General features: G+C 46.2%; 2 protein-coding genes across 2 annotated transcripts in view; one reads left to right on the top strand and one right to left on the bottom strand.

The window, feature by feature from the left end:
- Positions 1–4975, top strand: part of SLC25A26 (solute carrier family 25 member 26) — a 76281-nt gene extending 71306 nt beyond the window's left edge. Inside the window, exons 9-10 of the mRNA XM_075287540.1 lie at positions 424–497; positions 3625–4975. Of these exons, the coding sequence (XP_075143641.1) occupies positions 424–497; positions 3625–3760 (210 nt within the window). The 3' untranslated portion in view covers positions 3761–4975. The remainder of the gene's footprint in view (positions 1–423; positions 498–3624) is intronic.
- Positions 4976–9587: 4612 nt separating this feature from the next.
- LRIG1 (leucine rich repeats and immunoglobulin like domains 1) overlaps positions 9588–21902 on the bottom strand; it is a 65571-nt gene continuing 53256 nt past the window's right edge. Inside the window, exons 9-19 of the mRNA XM_075287491.1 lie at positions 18663–18743; positions 17421–17492; positions 16635–16706; positions 16041–16204; positions 13978–14298; positions 12758–13039; positions 12234–12671; positions 11649–11696; positions 11303–11443; positions 10778–11044; positions 9588–10131 (exon numbers count right to left, since the gene is read on the bottom strand). Coding sequence (XP_075143592.1) covers positions 9947–10131; positions 10778–11044; positions 11303–11443; positions 11649–11696; positions 12234–12671; positions 12758–13039; positions 13978–14298; positions 16041–16204; positions 16635–16706; positions 17421–17492; positions 18663–18743 — 2071 coding nt within the window. The 3' untranslated portion in view covers positions 9588–9946. The remainder of the gene's footprint in view (positions 10132–10777; positions 11045–11302; positions 11444–11648; positions 11697–12233; positions 12672–12757; positions 13040–13977; positions 14299–16040; positions 16205–16634; positions 16707–17420; positions 17493–18662; positions 18744–21902) is intronic.

Consider the following 21902-nt stretch of genomic DNA (forward strand, 5'->3'; position numbering starts at 1 on the left):
GTAGAAGAACTTAGTGCATCTTAGATTTCAGTGTCTGGAATTGTCTTAAAGAAACAGTAAACCAAAAAATAAATGACAAATGTAACCGAGGAATCCTGTACGATCTTCTGCCTATAGTGTTGTGTTCAGTACACAAGGTGTTAACTTCCATGTGACCCTTTCCATTTTGGATGGCGGGTGGGAGGCTTCACTAAGAGGGTGGGGCTTAGTGTTCCCCGTGTCTCCTGTGGCAGATAGACCAATGGGGGAGGGCTCCTGCTGCAGCCAGGTTGTCTTACATTCAGAAACCGATCTTAGTTTGGATTATGAGAAGGAGAGGAATTTCTTCTTCCCTACATTTGTTCAGTTCTTTATGTACCGCTGTGAATTGAGCAGTTTGCAAATGTGAACATGAGCCAATTAAATCTTAATTTCCTCCTACAGGCCGGAACCAGTACTGCAAGTGGAAATGTTCTGCTGGCGCTTGGTGATATTTGGAGAATGCAAGGCTTGACGGGGTATCTATTGTAATGACTGTCTGCACTGATGTCTTATTCACGTGTGTATATGGATACGGCCGTCAGGTCTTCTCTAGATCATTATGATTTGCCTACAACTTTCTCCTTCTCTTAAGACCTTCTCTTACAATGATGGGGAAAGTGAGCCACACCAGATGTCCTCATCACTTGCCACGTCTAGGCCATTGGTTGACGTGAACCAGATATTAGTCCAGGATCCGGTGAGCCATGTCGGGAATATGTGAGAACATGGCCAAGTGGTGACTCTGTCCTGTATCGTAGATCTCTATAGCCATAGTACAGGACACCACCTCTTTTGTTAGTCAATCTTCTTGGCCTCCTGCCCCATCAGTGTGCCCAGTTTTGGCCAACTGGTCCTTGGTCTTGATTCCACCTCTCAGACCTTTTCTGAGGATACTTGCAGGATTGATGTTAGATCTCCCCCATTGAAGGGAAGTTAGGTGGACCATATCTGGACTAAGATCTTCAGAAACTTGGGACTGGGACAACGCTCTACTAACTCTTCCTGTATTTGAGTAGACGCCTCAGATCTTAGGGCCAGCACGGACATTCAACGATAATCCAAAAAGACTGCGAGGACTCTGCACACAACAGGCACTCCCGTCCGCGATTTATGGAAGCAATCTCACCGGAGTGGAGTCCTGTATATCTATAAACCAGATGTATTGGACTGTAAACACTCATCGTATTAGAGCGAGATCAGAGGTAGGATTATAGGCGGGTGTCACCGGGCCCCAGTCATCGGGTGTGAACACAGATTGCCGGTAAACTCTGACCTTCCAAAAAAAAAAAAAAAAAGGATAACGCAGAGAACCGAGAAGCGAAATTAAGCAATTATGTGATTTCAGCCGTCTAGCCAGCTGTGCCCAGGCCTGACAATTACGCCATTTTCCTTATACATTCCATATGGCAAAAATCTGCAAAAATAGATCTGATTTCACTTAAGTTCCTCTTCACTTTGATCCGCAAAAAATCCTCGCAACGAGAGTATTTTAACTGTTAAATGATGGGATTTAACCATTTGTTTTTCTTAGCCGGCGTTGACTTTCTTCTGTCACCAGGCAGAGCGCGGAGTGTCCCCTTGCCATGACATACCTCCTCTAACTATGTGAAGCTGATTATTTCTGAAGACTCGAAAAAAACCATTATGGACTTGGGGCGGAGGCCGACCTCCCGCGTAGAAATGCACACATGCTAGGTCTTAGCCAAGTATGATTTACAAGCTCTACCAAACCTCTCCAGGAGACCACCTCTTCGAGAAGACGATGGCCGAGCAACCGGATTTTTGTGTGATGAGTCTTCAGTTCCTCTTCTTTTCTGTACATTTTAGTGTTGTCTCTCAGTAGACGTCCCCTCAAAAGTCCATATTGAATTGTAAATTTTTTTAAGATGGCCACCCGAAATTTGCAACCTCTACTAAACCTCTTTGGAAGACCACTTCTTGGAGATGACGTTTACCTAAGCAGTTCATGACCAATTTTTAGTTCCTCTTCTCTTCTTCAGTCTTCTTTGCAAAGACCTCCCCTTAAAATTCCATTTTTCATCACAATTTTGGGAGGTCATCTTGAAGAAATTGTACCAAACCTCTCTCGGAGATCACCTGTTGGAGAAGACCATTGCCAGTTTGGGTGGCCATTAGGGTTGAGCAATCAGGATTGGATTCCAATTGGTGATCGAGTAAATTTCACGATCACGATCGGAATTCCGATTCCGATCTTTTCCGGTGGAATCGAGGTCAGAGGTTATCTGAAGATCGGCTCAACCCACTTATGCATATATCATTAATAGGGTTGAGCGATCGGGATTGGGAAAGATCGTATCCCGATCGGCGATCGAGCAAATTTCGGGATCGGCTGGAAAATGATCGAAAATCGGATTTTAAAAACGATCCTGAAATTTCAAGATTGGCTCAACCCTTGATGAAGGAACTGTTATAGTGGGTGTCCAACCAGAGCATGGGGGTCTCAGGAGCAATCCGTGTCAACTTCACCTTAACCTCCAACCAAGAGGCCGCACATCCCCTTCATATTGGAAAAGATAATTCTATATACTCTGGCACTATAATACGATGTGCCGAATATTTTTCAGCTTTCTTCCACCATTTGCTCCATCAGTCTCAAGCAAATTGAAGCTGTGATTATGGTAAAGGTCTTAAGTGTCGTCTAGTCAAGCCTTAAACTGTTTCCAGCTGCGCTCTGCCCTCGGCCTATGGCGCTCATTCCCTGCCTAAGGTTTTCTCTTAGTTTACAAACCGGTCTCAAGGGGTTAATACCCTGCGGCCCCAAATGGCTGTCCATTATATCACATAGCAGATCAGAAGAGGGAAAGGATCACCCACTGCAAGCCCTGCTGACTGTGAAGGAACGTGTGGGTGTGACCGTGACTCCTTTCGGCCATGACCACGTACCGGTAGCCTTAATGTCTCACTCAATATGAATGCCCAAGTGATCAAACACTGGTGGTCTGGGTTTGTGGATATGAGACCTTTAAGACGCGGGATATAGGTTGTGTATTCGTAGCGGGTTAATCGCTGGTGGCTAAATCCCATCCACGCACTACAAAAACATCCGGCAACACAAAGTGTGTTTTTGGTTGCTTTTTGCCACGAGTGGGTCCACTATAGGATGTCTATGGTGGATCTCCTGAAGGGGGCGACATGTGCGGCCTTAGCCTAATGGTATGTTCATACAGAGTTTTTGTTTGTTTGCCAAAAATGTTCCGAATCCTTTTGGACATTCAAAAAGTTTCCTATTGACTTCATTGGGAAATCACGTCCTCTGGTCATTAGGTTTTTTTAATAACCGGACCACAGAAAAAAAGTGATACGGCCATTGTCAGAGCTGAAACCGCGGCGCTGTATCAGAGTCAAATACTCTTCAAAATCCTCATCAAAAAACTTGCATAAAACACTAAAATTTTTGGAGGAATTTTTGAGTTTCCCCCCACATAAAAAAAATCCTTAAGGGGTTTCATGGGCTTTGATCCTAAAAATAGGTCATCAATATTAGCAATACCCCCCAAAAAACCTTTAGTATGTGGAAAGTATCTACTTTGGATCACATTATTTTACAAAAATTTTTTACTCCAATTCCCCTTTCTTCCTCAGATTGTTTGCCGGCATCGTGCCAAGAATGACCGCCATCAGTCTTGGAGGGTTTATCTTCCTCGGCGCTTACGATAAAGTCCGCAGCTTACTCATGTCCACGTGGAAACAGCAAAAAATGTCTTCCGGAAGAAGCTGAGGTTCTCGAGGACGTTTTCCAAGTGGTGGTGGAACTGGCAAATTTGCCAAGAGAAACGGGTCAGGCTGATAGACGCGCACATACCTCTCATGTGACCGCTCCAATACACCAATGGGATTGTTGTGGGTTTGGGAAAGCTTCACATTCTACCAAAAATCAAATTCAAAAACTTTATTCACCTTTTCTTCTAAGGTTACCACCCCATAGACAAGGGGGTGGAGACTAATATGGCTGCTTTCCTTCAACTTTTCCAGACTCCTAAATGGCTAATGTTCCTATATGTGCATTGACAAGGTGACGGGGATATATAGGGTGTCAGACATGTCCGAGAATCAGGAATGACACGGTAATGGTGGCTCTTGTGACCAGACTTGGAATTGACTGATCTCAAGCTGTTGACGGATCTGTTACAAATGCAAGTTTTGTTTGTACATAGTATAAAGGGGTTGGACTAAGTTAGCAAGTTCTCACCGGTACAGAAGGGTTCCCCTCCCCCACTCTTGGCAGCAGGGCGCGCAGGTGCATATCCACTCCGAGTCCTGCACCCTGCCATCCCCAGCAGTCACACTAGAGATGAATGGAGCAACACGTTGCACCATTCATATGGGAAAAAGGGCACCATGTTTAGATGTCGGTGGTGGTGGTAGAGTTGGGACCTTCCTTATTTAGCTACTGTATGGTATGGATAGGGGATAACTTCCTGACTTGGTGCAACCCCTATAAATAACCCTAAAGTGTCCAGACTAATTCTGATCTGTGGTATCGGTGCTATCCCATAAATCATTGATATACCGAGTTCTGAAATTTCTAGTATTAAAAAAAAATATATTCTTTTCATTATTTTTGTGTCCACTTTTGTGCTGCTGCTAATCGCCAGAATCAGTCTCCTTTCCCCTCTGGCAGCCGACAATATAGCTCCTTCCTACTACCCCTGCAGAAGACTACTACTCCACTATACTGCCACCTACTGTACAAGTTCTGACAAGCAGGGCAGAAAGTGATCTTTACCGGCCGTCTTATAGGGAAGAAAAGACCACGGGCTGTGGGGAGAGAGACTGAGCATGTGCGTCCACCAGCACTTGGCTCATTTGGTGGACGTGCACATAGCTATAGAGTTTGAACACCAGATGGCGCCATATCATGTAAGTTAATGCTATAATTCCCTATTGGATAATTTTTTAACTTTTTATAATTGACATATTATTTTTTATGATCTATACAATGAATGTGATGTACAATGGAGGGACGAGCCCTCCAAGCTGCAGCTTGTTCACTTGCTGATGGTTTCCATGTATCATTTTTTTTTCTACATTGAATAAAATAGATGAAAATCAATCTTGATCTAGTATATCACAAGTCGTGCCATCTCTGCCACCCAGTGCCCGGTGATCTTTATAGTCCAGGAGGATCATTGTTATTTGTGCCTTACCTTTAAGGATTTTCCAGATTTTCTTTGTTGGTCACTTTAATAGATAAATTTATGTCATTGAATTTGCAGCTCAGCCTGATAAGAGCTGCAATACCACACCCAACCTGTGTACAAGGGTGGCGCTGTATAACTCCTACAGACTTCTCTATGACGTCTGTGTGTGTAGCAGGCCGCTGTCTATTGCTGCTCTGGATTATTCCGGCAGGCAGACGCTATGTAAGGCAGTTTCCTCAGAGCCAGGGCGCGGGCTTACCCCTTGTTGTATTAGTTTACGGACTTGTCAGTCACCTCAGCATATTTGGAATTTCTTTACCATAAGCTCTTACCCAGTGTGAACAGACCCTTTCGTAGCCTCCCCTGCACTCATATTGTGGTATTTGTAGAATTTGTGAAGCTTTTAATCCTTGAATGTTCCAAAAACTTGCCAAAAAGTTGTATCCAATTTGGCCCCTAGAAAGATAGAGTAGATAGATAGATAGATAGATACGGTCTGGGACATGGAACGTTTTAAAGGAAATTTCCTGCTAGAAACTGATCCTCAGGATTCCGGGATTACGATATTGATAGCTGCGGCCTCTTCACCCCTTACCAAGCACAGCACCGTACATTGTATAGTGGCTGTGCTTGGTATTGCAGCTCAGCCATGTGACCAATGGTTGTGATGTCACTACCTGAGAACGTGAAGTATCCTTGTCCCAGAATCCCCTTTCATGTGTTTTCTATGCATTTCTGGACATTACAGTATTTTCTATTCAATATTTCAATGAAAGGAGGTTGTTTTTTTCTAAAACAGCGCCACATCCGCGCACAGGTTGTGAGCGGTATTGCAGATCTGGCCGTCAAATGTCTCTTTTAAAGCGTAACTCAACTTTCAGACAACTTGTGATTTCTGGCAGTGTTTGTGTCGTTCATACATTGTGTAATATCCTTTATTAACACTGTGACATCCGCCATTATTTCACTCCTCCCCTTGTCGCTATTGCGATCTGTCCCGGCTTCTCGTTATGACCATGCGAAATGAGGAGAAGTCCTCTTCTTTGGTTGCCACAAACAGCGCCATCCATTGAATAGTGGTCGTGTCCAGTATTGCAGCTTGGCTTCATTTACCTGAGTTGCAATACCAGGCACAGCCACAACCTAATGTACAGCGCTGTGCACTGGTAAACAATGAAGGACGACCACCACAGCCCCCATCCAAAAAGAAACTTTTTAACTCATTGATGACAGGCACAAATTTCTCTCTAAAAGTTTTTATTTTTCTCCAACTTGTATCTTTCAACAACAAAACCAACTCTGCTGCATGAACACAAAGGGTTTAGTAGACACGTCAATGTCATGGGTTAGAATCTCTGCCATATACATTGTAGCACATCTCCTATAAATAAATACATACGGTAATACTTCCGTTTCACATTGCCTCTCAGAAGCAGCATATTCTCGGGGCGGAGGAAGTAGCGACGTTACAAGGTACGACATGTAAGGGTTAAATGTGGCAAACCACCTTTTAGCTTAAAAAACCCAAAAACTGCAAATTTTAGTAGAGATTTACTACCGAGGCCGAGCGAGACCTAGTGTTAGCCTACACCGTCCTAGTTACTGGGGATAGAAAAGGTGGTCACATGATCATCGCGGACGCGGCGCTTAGAGGAAGATGTTACGGTGAACAATCCGGTTTAAGCAATTTTACAAATCTAGATTAAAACTCTCCTCCCGTTTTATGTATACAGCTCCGGTGCAAACCTGTACGCCGTAGAAGAAAAAAAAAATGGTAGGGTTAAAATCCAGAAAAGAAGGGGTGAGAAGTCTGTTCATCTGCTCTATTCTGGAGGAATCTGCAGCCAGCTGCAGTGTTACATTGTTGCACCTTGTTATTGTAGAGGTTTGTGCTTTAGGTGCACTTCTCCTTTAAATAGCACCCGCCCCCTTCCTTCACTATGGGGGAGGAGACTTGCTGAACTTTTTGTGGTTTTTAAAGGGCCTTGTGCCGATCCCTGGTGATCGGAGATCATAGAGGTCACCAAAGTGATCTAACAGAAGCCCCCGTATAACGTACAGCAGGGTGAGAGTACACCGATAATACTAGAAGAATCTCTTGTATATTTTTGGATTTTTTCAGAATTTTCTAAAATATCTCCCTTAAAATGCGCCGGCCGGGCTTCTGGGCTACGGCAGTTCACATTATCCTATTGGTCACAGCGGTGTCACCGGCCAACGGGTAAACATTCACATTAGATTAGCTTTTACTACAAGTCGTAAAGCGAGATGCTATTTCAGTCTCAGTGTGACTCTCCATTACAGGTCCTAAATAGTTGGCGCTCTATGGCCGAAGTGTTGCAATAACCTTCTGAGGACTGTCACTAATAGGGCAGGGAGGGGGGGGGGGGGCTACTATTTAGGACCTTCGGCTAAGCTTTTTTTTTTTTTGTAGTCCAATATTTTCCAAACTGTGGCCTAGGGCATGCTGGGCGTTGTAGTCTTTGGGACAACTGGAGACCTGCTGTTGTACACCAAGGCTCTGGTTACACTTTTCCCCCCTTCTATCATAAGTATATGCACAATACCGTACATTGTATAGTGGCTTTACTTGGTATGGCAGCTCAGCCCCACTCCCTTGAATGGGACTGAGCTGCACACAGACCACACGCTGAATGATTGTGATGTCATCAGCCTGTAACGTGGCCCTCACTGACGCTGATCTCTGGGTGTCGGATCCTCACTGGTCAGATATTGATGACTTATACTAAGAATCCCAAAGATCCCCTTAGTCCTCCCTATTCCTTGCAATCGATTTAAAGTCCTAAAGTGCAAATTTCTCCTCTTCCTTTTGTCCTACTAGTTCCGATATATCAATGTCCTAGTACCCAACCCCCAATAATGGAACCCGGTGAGGACCTAATAATAGACTGACACATAGGGGGCAGTAGCTCTATTGTAGGACTGAGCCGTCCTATAGATCTCCCACAGGTGGATTTCGTGGTACTTGGTTTTTGCAGGAGGGTCTTATTGTGTAACAGTGATGGAATGTAACATGTAATAAATCTTCCCTCCATCTTGTCCTGTAGAAAGTCTCAAATCCAGATGAAAATACAACATTGAAGTGTCATTTACTTCTCTGCAAGGCCCTTTATTACCTAGTGAAGATTTATTGGGGTGCACAAAGTGACAGCTGTAGTATACGGACGTGATGAGGGGCGGTCTGAGGTCACAGAGGCTGCTGCAATAGTCCTGGGGGTGTCTGGGATTAGAAAAAAAACAAATAGCGCCACTCTTGTCCACAGGTTGTGTCTGGTATTGCAACTAAACCAAATTCACTTTAAAGGTCTGTTCAGCAGCAGGAAAAAAAAACAAAAAAAAAACTGCAGATCTGCCCCAAATATCACAATGCTAATCCACAGCGCAGGTCATGAATCCCCGCACGGTCTGGATGAGATTTGGTGACCGTTGCGGCTTCTATAGTAAATGTAATGCCGTAAAAGAAAAAGTGCGGCCAATCCGCAACGTCTGAACAGTATCGGTGCTGGATTGTGGCCTCTGACCCCCGGGACCTCCACCAATCCCAAGTAACTGGAGACCTCCTGTCCTACGTCTTGTGATCAGAGATTGGTCTCTTGGGTAAATCTTTTTAGGCCGAGGCCCCACATTGCAGAAACGCTTATTTTTTTTGTTGTACAGGACGTTCTAAGATTTCTCCCTTCTGCTCAATCCACTCCTGACTTTGGCTCAAAAAACTGCAACAAAAAAAGCTGCATTTCCGCAACGCAGGGCCTCAGTCTAAAGCAGACGCCAATTTTTTCTTTTTTTGTTGTTGCAGATTTTGCAGCAGGAGGGAGACCTAGAAGAGCTTCCTAAATATGTCCTGTTCCTTTGAGGCCACTCTTGGCTTTGACTTGCAGCAAAATCCGAAACAAAAAAAAGCAGCGCTTTTCTGCAACGCGTAGACACAGCTTATTTCTCCCTCGTCCTGGATCACAGCTTTTTGTATTCCTATGGTGTCATGGGCTAGGTAACCATCCATGCATTAGGCCACACCCACTTGACCATTGTTTTTGCTGCTGCAAAAAAGAAAAACACCCATAATGCGAGGTCTGCTCATAGAGTTGTATGGCCGAGCAGTATTTGGGGGATGGTTTCTGTGGCCCGGGCACTGATCTGTAATGTAATCTGCTATGGATATGAATGGGTCCGTATACTCTCTATAGCTGCAGACAGTATATGGAGAACCACTGTGGTCATGTGCTCACTTTCCTAAAATACTGAGCACCTATCTATAGCATCCGGGTACGTCGTCCCCTATCTTGTACACAGTAAGGCACCTATTCGTACACGTTTTCGGAGACCCCGGCGCGTTTCACAGCTGTGCTAGGAGGACTCGCGCACTCACAATCAAAATAGACTCTGTAAAACATAGACGTATATATTTATATATCTAACCTTTAGGTATTTACATATATAGATAGATTTAGGAAACTCTTATGTACAAGGTATCAAATACAGAAATCTCTTTCGCTACTCACAAGTCTCTTTGCATTTTTTGTGCATTAAATGCAATCTGACATTTCGGCGACCAACACTTTAGAAGTCTGTGAAGTCCTTTTGTCCCCGGCCATAATCCGGTCGGATTCTTCTCTCACGCTTCGTACCTCATTTTCGACCGTTTCCCCCCCTCTTCCTAAATGTTAGGTTTAGGAGTTGAGGTAGCAAGATCTGTGCTGGTTCAGTGCAAAATTGTAAGTCCTTGCTAGTTCCTTGCACACGAGTCACTGGGAATCGCATGATCCGTTGTGTGGCGGTGACACCGCGTGTCCATTGGAGAGCGCAGTCAATTTGGCCTCGTGTAGAGGGTCACTTATGTTCGACGATGGCTGGAATAAACCGTCCGGGACTGGAGGCTGCAGGTACGTCCCCTGGTCATGTGACCGCACTAATGGCTCCAGATGTGAACCTGGAAATGGAGGGATACGAGGTATTATAAGGGAGAAGCGCCCAGTTACGATATTGGGGGGGGGGGGGGGGTCAGTACCTGTTCATACATGCAAAATATTATGAGTCTGTGCTGCCATATGGTGTCTTATTATAGATCTGTCATGTCATGCCCTTACTATGCAAATTAATTCTTAAAATCCAACTTTATCCTGCGCGTGCCTGGGCCACAAGAAAATGGCCACTTATACAGTAAGCTGGTGTAAGCGGCCATTTTCTTGTGGCCCAGGCATGCGCAGTCGGCTCTGCTCAAGGCCTGCCCTAGAAGATTGAAACTCAGGACAGAACACCACACAGGGAGAGGCCGTTCCTGAAGAAGATGGAGGCAGCGCTGGAGAGTTCTCTCGCAGCATTGGAGACGGCCCCAGTGCTGCGAGAAAACTCATTTACATACAGACGAAAACCTGGATTTCTACGGAACGGTGGCGCGGAGAAGACAACGAAAGGTAAGAGAAGAATAGACTTTCTTAAGGAGAGGGAGAAAAGAAAAAAAGGGTATCCAATGGTATGATCCCTTTAACATGTACCCATTACACTGTATATGGCTGAGGAATCCTGGTGAAACCTTGGACACCACAACGTACGCGATTCCGTAAGTAGAATTTTACCTTGTGAGTCGGATATTAACACATGCGTCTGCTCGCTGAAGAGCGGGACCCTTTCGTGGTTGCTGGGATAGACAAACTCGCTGGCGTCCATTTTGCTGTAGCCCTGCTGGCACTTTGGCAGGTGTGACTGGTCAGCGCCGTGTCTGTAACTGTCTTGGGGCTTCTCATAGGAGTAATCTATAGATGGCTGGGGGCAGTAGTCCTGGTCCTTGCTGTACATTGCCCGGCCCTCTAGGCAGTCTGTACATACAACCTGGTATCCATATCCTGCAATCAGAGCAAAAATGGTTTTAATTCTCCCTCGCGCTGACATCGCATCATGAAAGACTACGAGGACTGACATCATGGCTGCTCGTTAGTTGACAACTGGGTGTTCCCATTCCTCTTGTCAATGGGGAGTGTCCCTAAACACTGGCATTGTAATTGTTGATTGGACCAGGTCAGACTGTGCAGACACAACCAGGAGGAGCAGCAGAGGAACAGCACAACACAGAGGTCTCAGATTTGTATTAGGATGGTCCTCACCATTACTGTCTGCCGAGTACAAGCCGTCCGCTGGTTTACAAGGTTCATCTGAGTTGCATCCTATGCAGATCCTCGGCTGTCTATAGCCCACGTTGCAAGCCTCAACATCTGTGCTTCCGATACCGTCACTAGAGCATACACCTGGAACATGGAAGCAAGCCATCACTCATCGGAACCCTTAAGAGACACTTAAAGGGATATTCTAGTGTCATCAAACTATAATGGAACGTTCCGCAGTGTTCTAATATACTTCATGTATCAATTCCAGATTCTAAACCAGGTACTGGCACTTAAAGGGTTTCCTTACTTCGGAGGATTCACACTAGTGCTCATGGGTAAGACCTACCTTGGGAGGATAAATAACTTGGCACGTCCGGGGGCACGATGGTTTCATCTGTAAAACAACGAAGAGCCGTCCGGTTACTTGAATTCATTACAAAAAAAAAAATTAAAAAACAAAGCGGCGTTCCTGTCTCCCCCCATCAGTGTGAGTGACAGCGAGGAGACGGCCAGGACTCTCAGAGAAACCACAAAGTAATCCAAGTAACAAATCTGCTTCCCTTCTAGCCAGTACATTTCTATAAACAGGCCGGAGAGGAGCGAAACGCGGCCAGACCACTGAGCAAGCACATCACATGCACAGGCAATTATTATACTGAAGGAGGGGAGGGGGCAAGACTAGAATAAATATACAGCGCCACGGGCTAGGTGTGCAATATTGTGCAATACCAGATCCGGCCCTGCAGTCAGACGTGGAAAAGCTTTTTTCCCAAAAACAGCACCACACCTGACCACTGGTGGTGTGTGGTACTGCAGCTCGGCGTCATGCACTTTTATACTACACACAAAGGGCAGGTGTGGTGCCGTTTCTGGAAGATAGCAGCCATGTTTTTCTAAGCTAGGACAACCCCTTTATTGGCGCGTCCATTACCTGTGTTGGTAACGCTGTACTCCTCGCTCTTCTTCCTGGTCTGGTAGATAATACACACCCAAACCAGCGAGGTCAGGACGATACTACACACCACGGCGATTGTGATGATGCCGTACGTCATGGTGCCCTCCTCCTTGCTGGACTCCATCACGCAGCCGTGGGGAGGGGAGATGCTGACTTGACTGTAAGCTCTTTCGGTTCCGAGAGTGTTGGACATTTCACAAGTATATTTTCCGGCGTCTTCCTGGACCACGTTGCGTATGACGAGGAGCTGGTTCCCGAGAGTAAAGTGGTGCCTGTCTGTTATGACGAGGGGCTCGTCCCCTTTGAGCCATGTGATCCGGGGTGGGGGGCTCCCGCTGGCTTTACACTGTAACGCTAAGGTACCTCCTGCCGAAACCTTGCGGTCCTCTAGTGGATGGGCCAAAATAGGAATCTCTGAAAACAGAGTAAAAAAACAGCATGAGAACACGGCATATTTTGGTTGAAAGTTTGTGGGTTTTGCGCGACTCTGCGCGACTTACCGAGTATTGTTAACGTGGCGTTTGCAGAAACCGACCCTGCAGAGTTCTGTGCGGTGCAGCTGTACACCCCCATATCCTCAAGCTTAACGTCCGTGATGAAGAAGACGTCGTCGTCTGGCATGACGTGCATGCGCCGTTCCCGAGCAGCAGGGAAGTCCGTGCCGCCATCTTTCTGCCAGGCTATTTCAGGGGTAGGGTGGCCCTCGGCTGCGCACTCCAGCCTGGCCGTGGTGCCCACCCTGATGGTGTTATCTCTTGGCGTTTTGGTGAAGGAGGGTAAAACTGTAAGGAAAGAGATTTGCAAATTTTGGTGAGTCTCAACAACGAAATGCAAAGGTTAAAAAGAGACTGCCCCCTAAATCTAGTGGCATGGCGCCATTCACATCACCTCTGGCAAAAGCTGAATTTTACCAAATGATAGTTGCCTATAAGGGCAAAAACTTTAAAGGGGTTTTCTGAGGTTTAGGATAGGTTATCAGTAAGTCATTGGTGAGGGTCCTCCGCCGATCAGCTGGCTGAAGATCCTGCAAGCTCTTCATTGGATAACCAACACTACGCAGGGGGTTTCTTGGTCCTGCAACTAAGCTGCTGCTGTACCATGTGACCAATGAATGTAACATCATTGGCACAGGAAAGGGGGCTACCTAATTGGCGGGTGTTGGACTGCCACCGATCACATAATGATGACCTATCCGAATATGCAAGTTCCGGAAAACCTCTTTAGATAGTGGTCCTGGAATTGGAAAACAGAGCCACACGTGTCCTAGGGTTGTGTCAGGTATTGCAACTCAAGACCACCAAAGTCAAAAGGGTGGAGCTGCAAAACCCTACACAACCCACAGCTGGGTATGGCCAAGATTACAGAAGGAAGCAGCCATGTTTTGGTTGTGACTTAGAATGAAGCCACCCTGGCAAACAACAGGCCTAGCATCTCTAATCCATGGCAATTGGATGCTGTGGCAAGAGGAAACTTTATGTGACCGTTCATTTTCCCTGCAGTGGCCACTACAGGCAAAGTGAAGTATTACATGGCACCCATGTGGATGGATGGATAGATAGATAGATAGATAGATAGATAGATAGATAGATAGATAGATAGATAGATCTCATGGCTTTCTGCTCATTCTAGGACAGCCATAAGGCCTACAAGTGTGACAGAAATCCAAGCCATTTGAGCATATAAGGATGACGTATCTCCCTACACCTTGCTCCATACTCACCATTTACAGTCAGCCCAGCTTTATTGGAGTAAGTAGAACCAAAATGGTTGGTGATGATACATTGGTATTGTCCCTCGTGTTCAAAAGTTACATTGCGTAAGTGCAGTATGGTTGTGTAGTCCGTCACATCTCCATTCTCCTGCCTGGCGTTGGCGAGGTTCTCCGTTTCCGCGTTACGCAAGATTTCATTATCTTTCTTCCACACAAAGGTCATGGGAGAAGTGCTGCTGCTGGCAGCAGAACAGGAGAAGCGTATATCCTTTCCAACCACCGCCATGGTCGTCTCTGGGTGCACTGTGATTTGTGGCTTCGGGAGGTCATCTGGAAGACAAGAGGTGGCGGACCACAAAGAGTGAGAGTCAAATCTGGAGCGGAATCTAGAAGAATATTCCTTCTCTTTCCAATACATTGTGTATAATATAATATCTAGGTTTACGAAGAAGGAGACATGGCAAACCAGAGTTGGGTACAACATGCTCTTCTAGTTCTACGGGATAGGCCGAGTACTTATGGATACACAACGTATCCATCCGGCCTCATTCTACACAACCCTTCCCCACTAGTCACGTCATATTTCCACTCTACGATGACTTCCCGGTCGTTCGACGTGACACTCCAGGCTATGAGATCGCGTTCCTTTACAATTACCTAACCAGACACTGGTGGGACGAGTCCTCTGTTTACACCCAAGAGCCAACGTTCAGGGTTCTCGGTGGCTCAATCAATTTTCCGTTGTGCTTGGCTCAAACAAATATTATTCTAAATTTTCGGATTATGCACAGCTGACAGGGAACGTGTCGCCATCTGTACGGTTCAGGGTGATTTGCACTGGGAATTGCTCACATGCCGGAAGTGATCTGAGGAACACCAAGTCAAACATCGTCTGGTGTCGATGGGTCTTCTAATCTCCTTTTCTCTATCCCTACTGTTAATGGTTGAATGACATAAAGCATTCTCCATATGGAAACTGTCAGCAAGGATGGAGACATCACAGGCCACAGTTAATGGGGTTTCTGGGACTTCCATATATTATTGGTTGGATCCGACAACCAGGCGAGGGCTACGGCTCTTCTCTGTGCTGATGACATCACATTTATCAGTCACATGGTACAGCAGCGGCTCAGTCCTAGTCAAGCGAACGGGGCTGAGCTGCAATACCAAGCACTGCCACTATACAATGTATGGTGCGGTGCTTGGTATTCATTGAACCAGCCGATTTGTGGGGGTCCCAGGTGTCGATCACATGGATGACCGATCCTAAAGCTCCTGAAACCCCTCTAACCTCTGCGTAAAACATACGTGCGAGCTCGCCCTCAAACAATTGTGCGTTTACGATAATATAAAACAGGTTACCAATTAACTTGAGGGATGCGATCCTAATTCTGAAATGAGCGACTACATACAGAAGTACGCGGCCTCCTTCCGGGAAGCCGGCGCCCGTGTAACATGTGGCTACTTTGAAATCTAATTGACGAATTTCCACTTCAGCGAGTTCCTCTTGCGGAATGCGCAAATCAGTAAACAAAATAAGCAACGCGAAGCGTTCCAAGCCACGTACTGTACGAGAACAAAACCCCCTGTAATTGAGCCCGATCTCCGCGTACCTGCTTTTAATTAACCCTTTTGTCTTTGCCGTTGTTCTGGGGGGGGGGATAGTTGTGTTTTCAGCTGTCCGGAGCGGAGAGCCAGCTGGACCACAAAAGGAGGGAGATGCTGGAATCTGGGTGTGAGCGGCGGGCGGCACATGTGACACGCACATGTGGAGGGTTTGATGTCGGCTCGCACTTTGGACGCTCGTTGAGTGGGTTGTGAATAAGCTTTTACTATCGGCTACAAATATCTGCGGGACTGGAGCAAAACTATTGCTGGACTCCTATCTACAGTATCATGGGCTCGCCCCCAAAACTGGACAACCCCACACTATCCAAACACGTCCAGAATTTTCATGGATCACTGTCTAGACCGTAGAAATGAGCGGCAAATCTAGAGCTTGTCCCATTCGAGACTCATTCCCTCCACCAAAGTCTGGGTGTAAACCAAAAACCAGAGGAGGCGACACTTACCGCACACGAAGCTGTGGACGGGGACGCTGAAGATGCTCCTGTTCTGGATGGACTCGGGATGGGCGCAAACGGCTCTAACATTGGACTGCAGCTTTCTACTTGTCAGCCAGGCCGGAAGCCACTTGAGATCGCAGTCACATAAGAAGCTCTCGCTGTCCATGTACCTTGAGAAAAGATAGCAAAGTCTATTCAAGACACTTCGGGACTATTTAGGATTTCATCTAAGTTGTGCTGTTGGATCTTGAAGGGTTTTCCTGGCGTCACATACTGATGACCTCATATCCAGAAATATTTAATCGCTGGAGGTCACAGATGTGACTCCTGGAAATGGAAGATGTTGTCGGATTTGCAGGCGGCAGGTTACAGAGCGGGAGGAGCTGAGCAGAGTGATATATGGGTTTGTAGAATAAGTATAATGTGTATTTAGCTCATTTTCTGTGCTCAGGAGTCCAGTGGGCGGTCCTACTCCATTCTACACACAGAGCTAGCTGTCAATCAATAGACCCGCCCACCGGACTCTGAAGTATAGAAAGCAAATCTGCTACAATGTGTCCGCTTCCCATTACATATCATGTACACTGAAGCTTTACTTACAGCTCCTTTAACACCTTCATGTCTCCAAATGCCTCGGCCGCAACTGACCGTATGGCGTTACCGCCAAGGTTTCTGGCAAAAAACAAGAGGAAAAAATCAGCTTAGAAAATCCACAGCAACATAATGGACAAGGTTATATCATATATCCAACCCATAAACCGACCATGCAAGGCAAAAACCCCACAAATGCCCCAAACATCTTAGGCTGGAATATGTATATATATATATATATATATATATATATATATATATATATATATATATATATATATATATATATATACGCATGTGTGTGTATGTGTATATGTAGGTATGTATGTACGTGTATAGATAGATATACACACATATACACTGTCCAGGCTGATTCAGTCCTGGAGACATTTATGGTCCTCGGGGATGAAGACGGGAAGGAAAAAAAATAAAATCTCCTCCACTTTGGCCAAGTTTGCAACATACAAGAAACTTTCTTGAAGGAAACTTTAGGTGTCCTCCTCCCCGTGTGCACGCGAGCCCGTCCGAGGGGCGAGAATTCACCAAGTGTTGTCTGTTCTCAGAGTAATCACAAACTAAAAATGCGCCCAAATTTGCCATATGTTCTCTAACTCCTTTCTTGGCACAAGGAGAGGCCAAAGTTGAAGCTGACTTCTAATGAGAAGGAAGCAGCTGGTCTCCTCGAATGGACGAGCTTCTCAGCTTACAAAGACGCTATTAAATTGCTTGCAGACCTCTCAAGCAGCTACTTTTGGCAACCCGCTATAAAAGTGCAATGCATGCTGGGACACTCACAGGTGCTCCAGGGCCCCCAAGCCTGAGAAAGCGTTTCTGGCCACCGACTTGATCTTGTTTCCAAACAGAGTTCTGCAGTTTCCAAACATCAAGGGTCAGACAAACAAAAGGAGAGAAAAGGAGAAGAAGAAAAAAAAAAGCAGAATTAGTCGGGGTGAAAGCGATCTCATGTCCGCTGCACGGCGCTGCTATCAGTATCCGCCGCCCAGATTAGGGCTTTGCTTTCTTTCGCCTGCTGAAAGCAGATCCCTTTATCAGCCGTGCAATTGAGCAGCGATGACAGGGCTGAATCGCACGTGAGAAAGCCGCCATTCAGCTCTCATGTGAGGCCCGGGCTCCTTTCCTTTTTGTTAAATGCTTGTTGTACAAGAAGAAAGGTCCGACAAGCCATTAATCACCGCCATGTCAGATCGCCGGCCTCCATCTACAAGCGGCGCGTACGTAACGCGTAGCACAATGGCACGCTGGTATGGCGTCGCTTTATAGATTCAGCTCTAGTTTTTTCTAGATCTAAGGCTCCATATTTCCACCATAACCTTTCATGTCCTCGTAGATGGGCTGTGTTATGCGTCGGGGCGTATACTATCCCCACGACAGTATGCGCCCTGATGCTGGAGATAACCTCCCGCTGACCTGTAAGCCCCGCCCATCTGACAGTGGGGGGATATCAGTGCCAAAACTAACCGGGGCACAGGGGAGCGTAGCAGCCAGGGTCAGAGGACATGAAAGGTCCTATTTAATAAGGTGTATTTTACATCATGGGTATCTGTCTTTTTGGTGACAACAGGAAATGCCGCCATATTGGTTGTCACTTTTGGACATGTGATCAGCCTGCACCGGCAGTGACTGTTATGCAATGAGTTGCTATGAAGCTGTAAAGTGACAACCAATATGGCCGAAAACTGAAACTTGGTTCTTGACTTTTTTTTACTCTATTCTGCCACTTTGTCATGTGTGATGTGAATTTCCTTTCCAGGCCACTTCTTTTCTAAGAGAAGACCACCCAGCTTTCCCAAAGCCTGCACCCCTCTCTTCACAGCTACCTGGAGCCTGACACAATAGGGACATTCTAGTGCTGGGGCTATGGTGGCCGCCTCTGTCCGGATGATATATGTGTGAATGGACGTCCCCTATCTGTGCGGCCAGAATAAAGGACACACACCGGGCGGGGGAAGGGAGGAGGGGGGAGAGGGTCCTACAGCTTCAGGAACAGTGAAAGACATTAGGAGGTGAAGTACTCACAGTTTGCTCAGGCTCTCCAGGCCCCGAAAGGCCCCATTGGCATCTTCTATTGTGCCCGAGATCTCATTATGATCCAGTTCCCTGCAGAGAACACAAAAGACAAGGTACATAAGAATAGGGGGGCGGTTTGGGGAAGGGATTACAATAGGAAACCCTTTTAGGGTGGAAAATTCAGTGGCAGGAATAACCCTTTCAGGACCGGTGCAGGCCATAGTGAGCGTGTTATTTTGTTGCACATACATAGACTACAACATACCGTTATATGGCAACCTGTATAGAAGTAAGGAGACATTTTTGTCCTACAATTATATAATATATAGTAACAGAGGAGATGCAGTTTTGACCCTTTGCTGGATAGGAGACCCGGCGGACATATTGGGATGGATGGTTGTAGCAGAACTATTATGCTGGGACATAGCGCTCCTGTAAGTCCCCCGACAGTAGGTGCCCCACATCCCCTGCCCTTTGCTCGGCTGTAGTGGCCTCCTGATTGGATGTGACGTCCATTCCTTCTTAATTCAAGACATTTTTTTCCAATCGTAGTCAATAGGAAGGAATTAATCAAATCCCTGCGTCACATTGGCGTAAAATAGTCGCAAATTGGTGACTTATCACTAGTTTAGTCGCAGACGGGGTTTCCAAAAGTAGCCCGTGCCACTTACAGTATTATTTAGATGCCATAAAAGTGGCGGACGTGACGTAAGAATCTTGGCCGGCTGCGAGGATTGTTGTAGATTTGCGTTTAGGCACAGGAGCTCGGAAGGGAGGCATAGAACTCACGACAAGGCTCGAATTAAGAGCAAGTCTGGTGTAAAATACACTAGTGGATTTCCAAAATGTCACATCAAAAATCAATTTTATGGGGTAAAACGTGGTTAGCACTGCAGCCTTGCAGCACTGGAGTCCTGGGTTCGAATCCCGATATGGAATATCTGCAAGGAGTTTGTATGTTCTCCCCGTGTTTGCATGGATTTCCTCCCATATTCCAAAGACATACTGATAGGGAAATAAATGTACAATGTGATCCCTATATGGGGTACACAATCTACATTAAATCTCCCGTTTTATCAGGGGGTCCCTGTAAGATCATTACGTATATACAGGATCTACAACGTTACAAGGTTTCTGCTTCCACCAGTGAAGCGTTATGGTTTCTTTTGCTCGGGCGTGTTCTTCCATTGGAAGCTTGCAGGCATTGTTGAGGACACAATGGAGGGGCTTTTGCCCCATCTTTTGGTCTATTCAGCCCTGTTCTCTCCCATGCCAATTTCCCGTTCTTTCTGGCTGGCTGCATCCTAATGCGAGTGTCCCTGTTAATGACAGGCCTGTGAGGTCTTCCAGTGTGACCTCCATCTCAATAGGCCTGTAATTCAGCGCTTTCGCACCCAGTAAAGGCATTCAGACAATGGGGCTGTAATTAAAACACGCTCGGGTCCCTTTCACCAGGTGTAGGAGCCTGTGCGCACCCCCGCTTATTAAATTAGAGCTCACCCACCATCGCCCCCCTCCTGCTATTCTTCCCTCTCTGCATTAAAACCTCCAAACAACAAGATTCTTTCGCTCTTTTTGGAATGCGAACAAACCCCGAATGAAGCGCAGGCACCGACAGCTGGCACAGAGAGCCCCGGCCAGTGGAAAGCAGAGGAAATGGGAACAAAATTTTTTTTTGTGTGTGTGTAGGGGGAAAAGGATAAGAGGTAGGGGGTAAAACTTTCTCAACAGTTCATTAATCGAAAACTAGAAACAATCGTGCACTTTCACTCTCCGCTGGATTCAGCGGCGGCGGACGCCAGCTCGTAACAATGGAAAAGTCATTCTCGAAGCATCGGATATATCTCCTCTCCAGATATTCTTATGGCCAAGTCCTGCTACGCAGCGACGGACTGCGGGAGAAGAGCGGAGACTTGGTCATATACTCGTATGGCCGATAGCTATTCCTTCCGACCTTCCCACATACATGCATCCTTGGATGACGGGTTCCTAATAAGGCTCATCTCCATTATCGAGATATGTTAAAATTCAAAGTTGCCCCCCTCCTCCTAATAGATCAGGACACTACTATACACATTACAATGTCCGCTGGTAACCCCAATACTTGTGGCCTTGAGCTTTATTTTTAAGGTATTTTAGTAGTTATTGGGGTTATAGGGCACTAGAAGCAGCGCCACACTTGTGTTATGTTTGGTATTGTAGCTCAGGTACGTACATGATCCCCTATCCACCAGATTGAGGAGACCCCTACCCATAAGTAAAACAGGGGGCCTTACAACCCAATGAAGCGACGGTCGTGCAATCCATTCAGCATTTGGCATCTAACAGTCCATAGAAATAAATGGAGACCCAGAATACCCCCAGAATTCGCCCCTCCCCCCACTGACTTGCAACTTAAAGGGATTCTAACATTAAAATCACATTTTTTCCTCGATCACAAGTAGGAATAGCCTTAAGAAAGTCTATTCTTCTCCTACCTTTAGATGTCTTCTCCGCGCCGCCGTTCGGTAGAAATCCCAGTCGGTATGCAAATAAGTTCTCTCGCAGCACTGGGGGTGGTTCTCAATGCTGCGAGAGAACTCTCCAGCGCTGCCTCCATCTTCTTCTGGAACGTCCTCTCTTTGCGTCTGCTTCTGGAGCTGGGTTCAAATTTCTAGGCCTTGGGCCACAAGAAAATGGCCATTTACACAGTAAGCTGGTGCAAGTGGCTATTTTCTTGTGGTCTTTGGGCATGTGCAGTCGGCTCTGCCCAAGGCCGAGAACTTTGACCCCAGCTCCGGAAGAAGACACACAGAGAGACCGTTCCTGAAGAAGGAAGCGGCGTTGGAGAGTTCTCTGGCAGCATTGGAGCCCGCCCCCAGTGCTGCGAGAGAACTCATTTGCATACAGACGAAAACCGGGATTTCTACTGAATGGCAGCGTGGAGAAGACATCTAAAGGTAGGAGAAGAATAGTCTTTCTTAAGGTTATTCCTACATGTTAGTGAGAAAAAAATGTGATTTTAATGGTAGAATCCCTCTAAAGGGGGTTTGTCTCCAGAACCCACACATCACCGCGGCCCTGCAGATAGATATGGGTCACCTGACACAGTGGTTTTCCCTTGTGAATCACGGAATTGCAAGTCATCTTGGTTAAGAATATCCATCCATTTTGTATATACCACTATGTATCTCCATGGTTATAGACTACAAAATCTCCTGTGTGTAGTCTGAACCTGCAGTCAGGCTGAAAAATGGATGACGGCGAAAG

This window comes from Leptodactylus fuscus, chromosome 9 (assembly GCF_031893055.1).
Source record: "Leptodactylus fuscus isolate aLepFus1 chromosome 9, aLepFus1.hap2, whole genome shotgun sequence".
Classification (NCBI taxonomy): Eukaryota; Metazoa; Chordata; class Amphibia; order Anura; family Leptodactylidae; genus Leptodactylus; species Leptodactylus fuscus.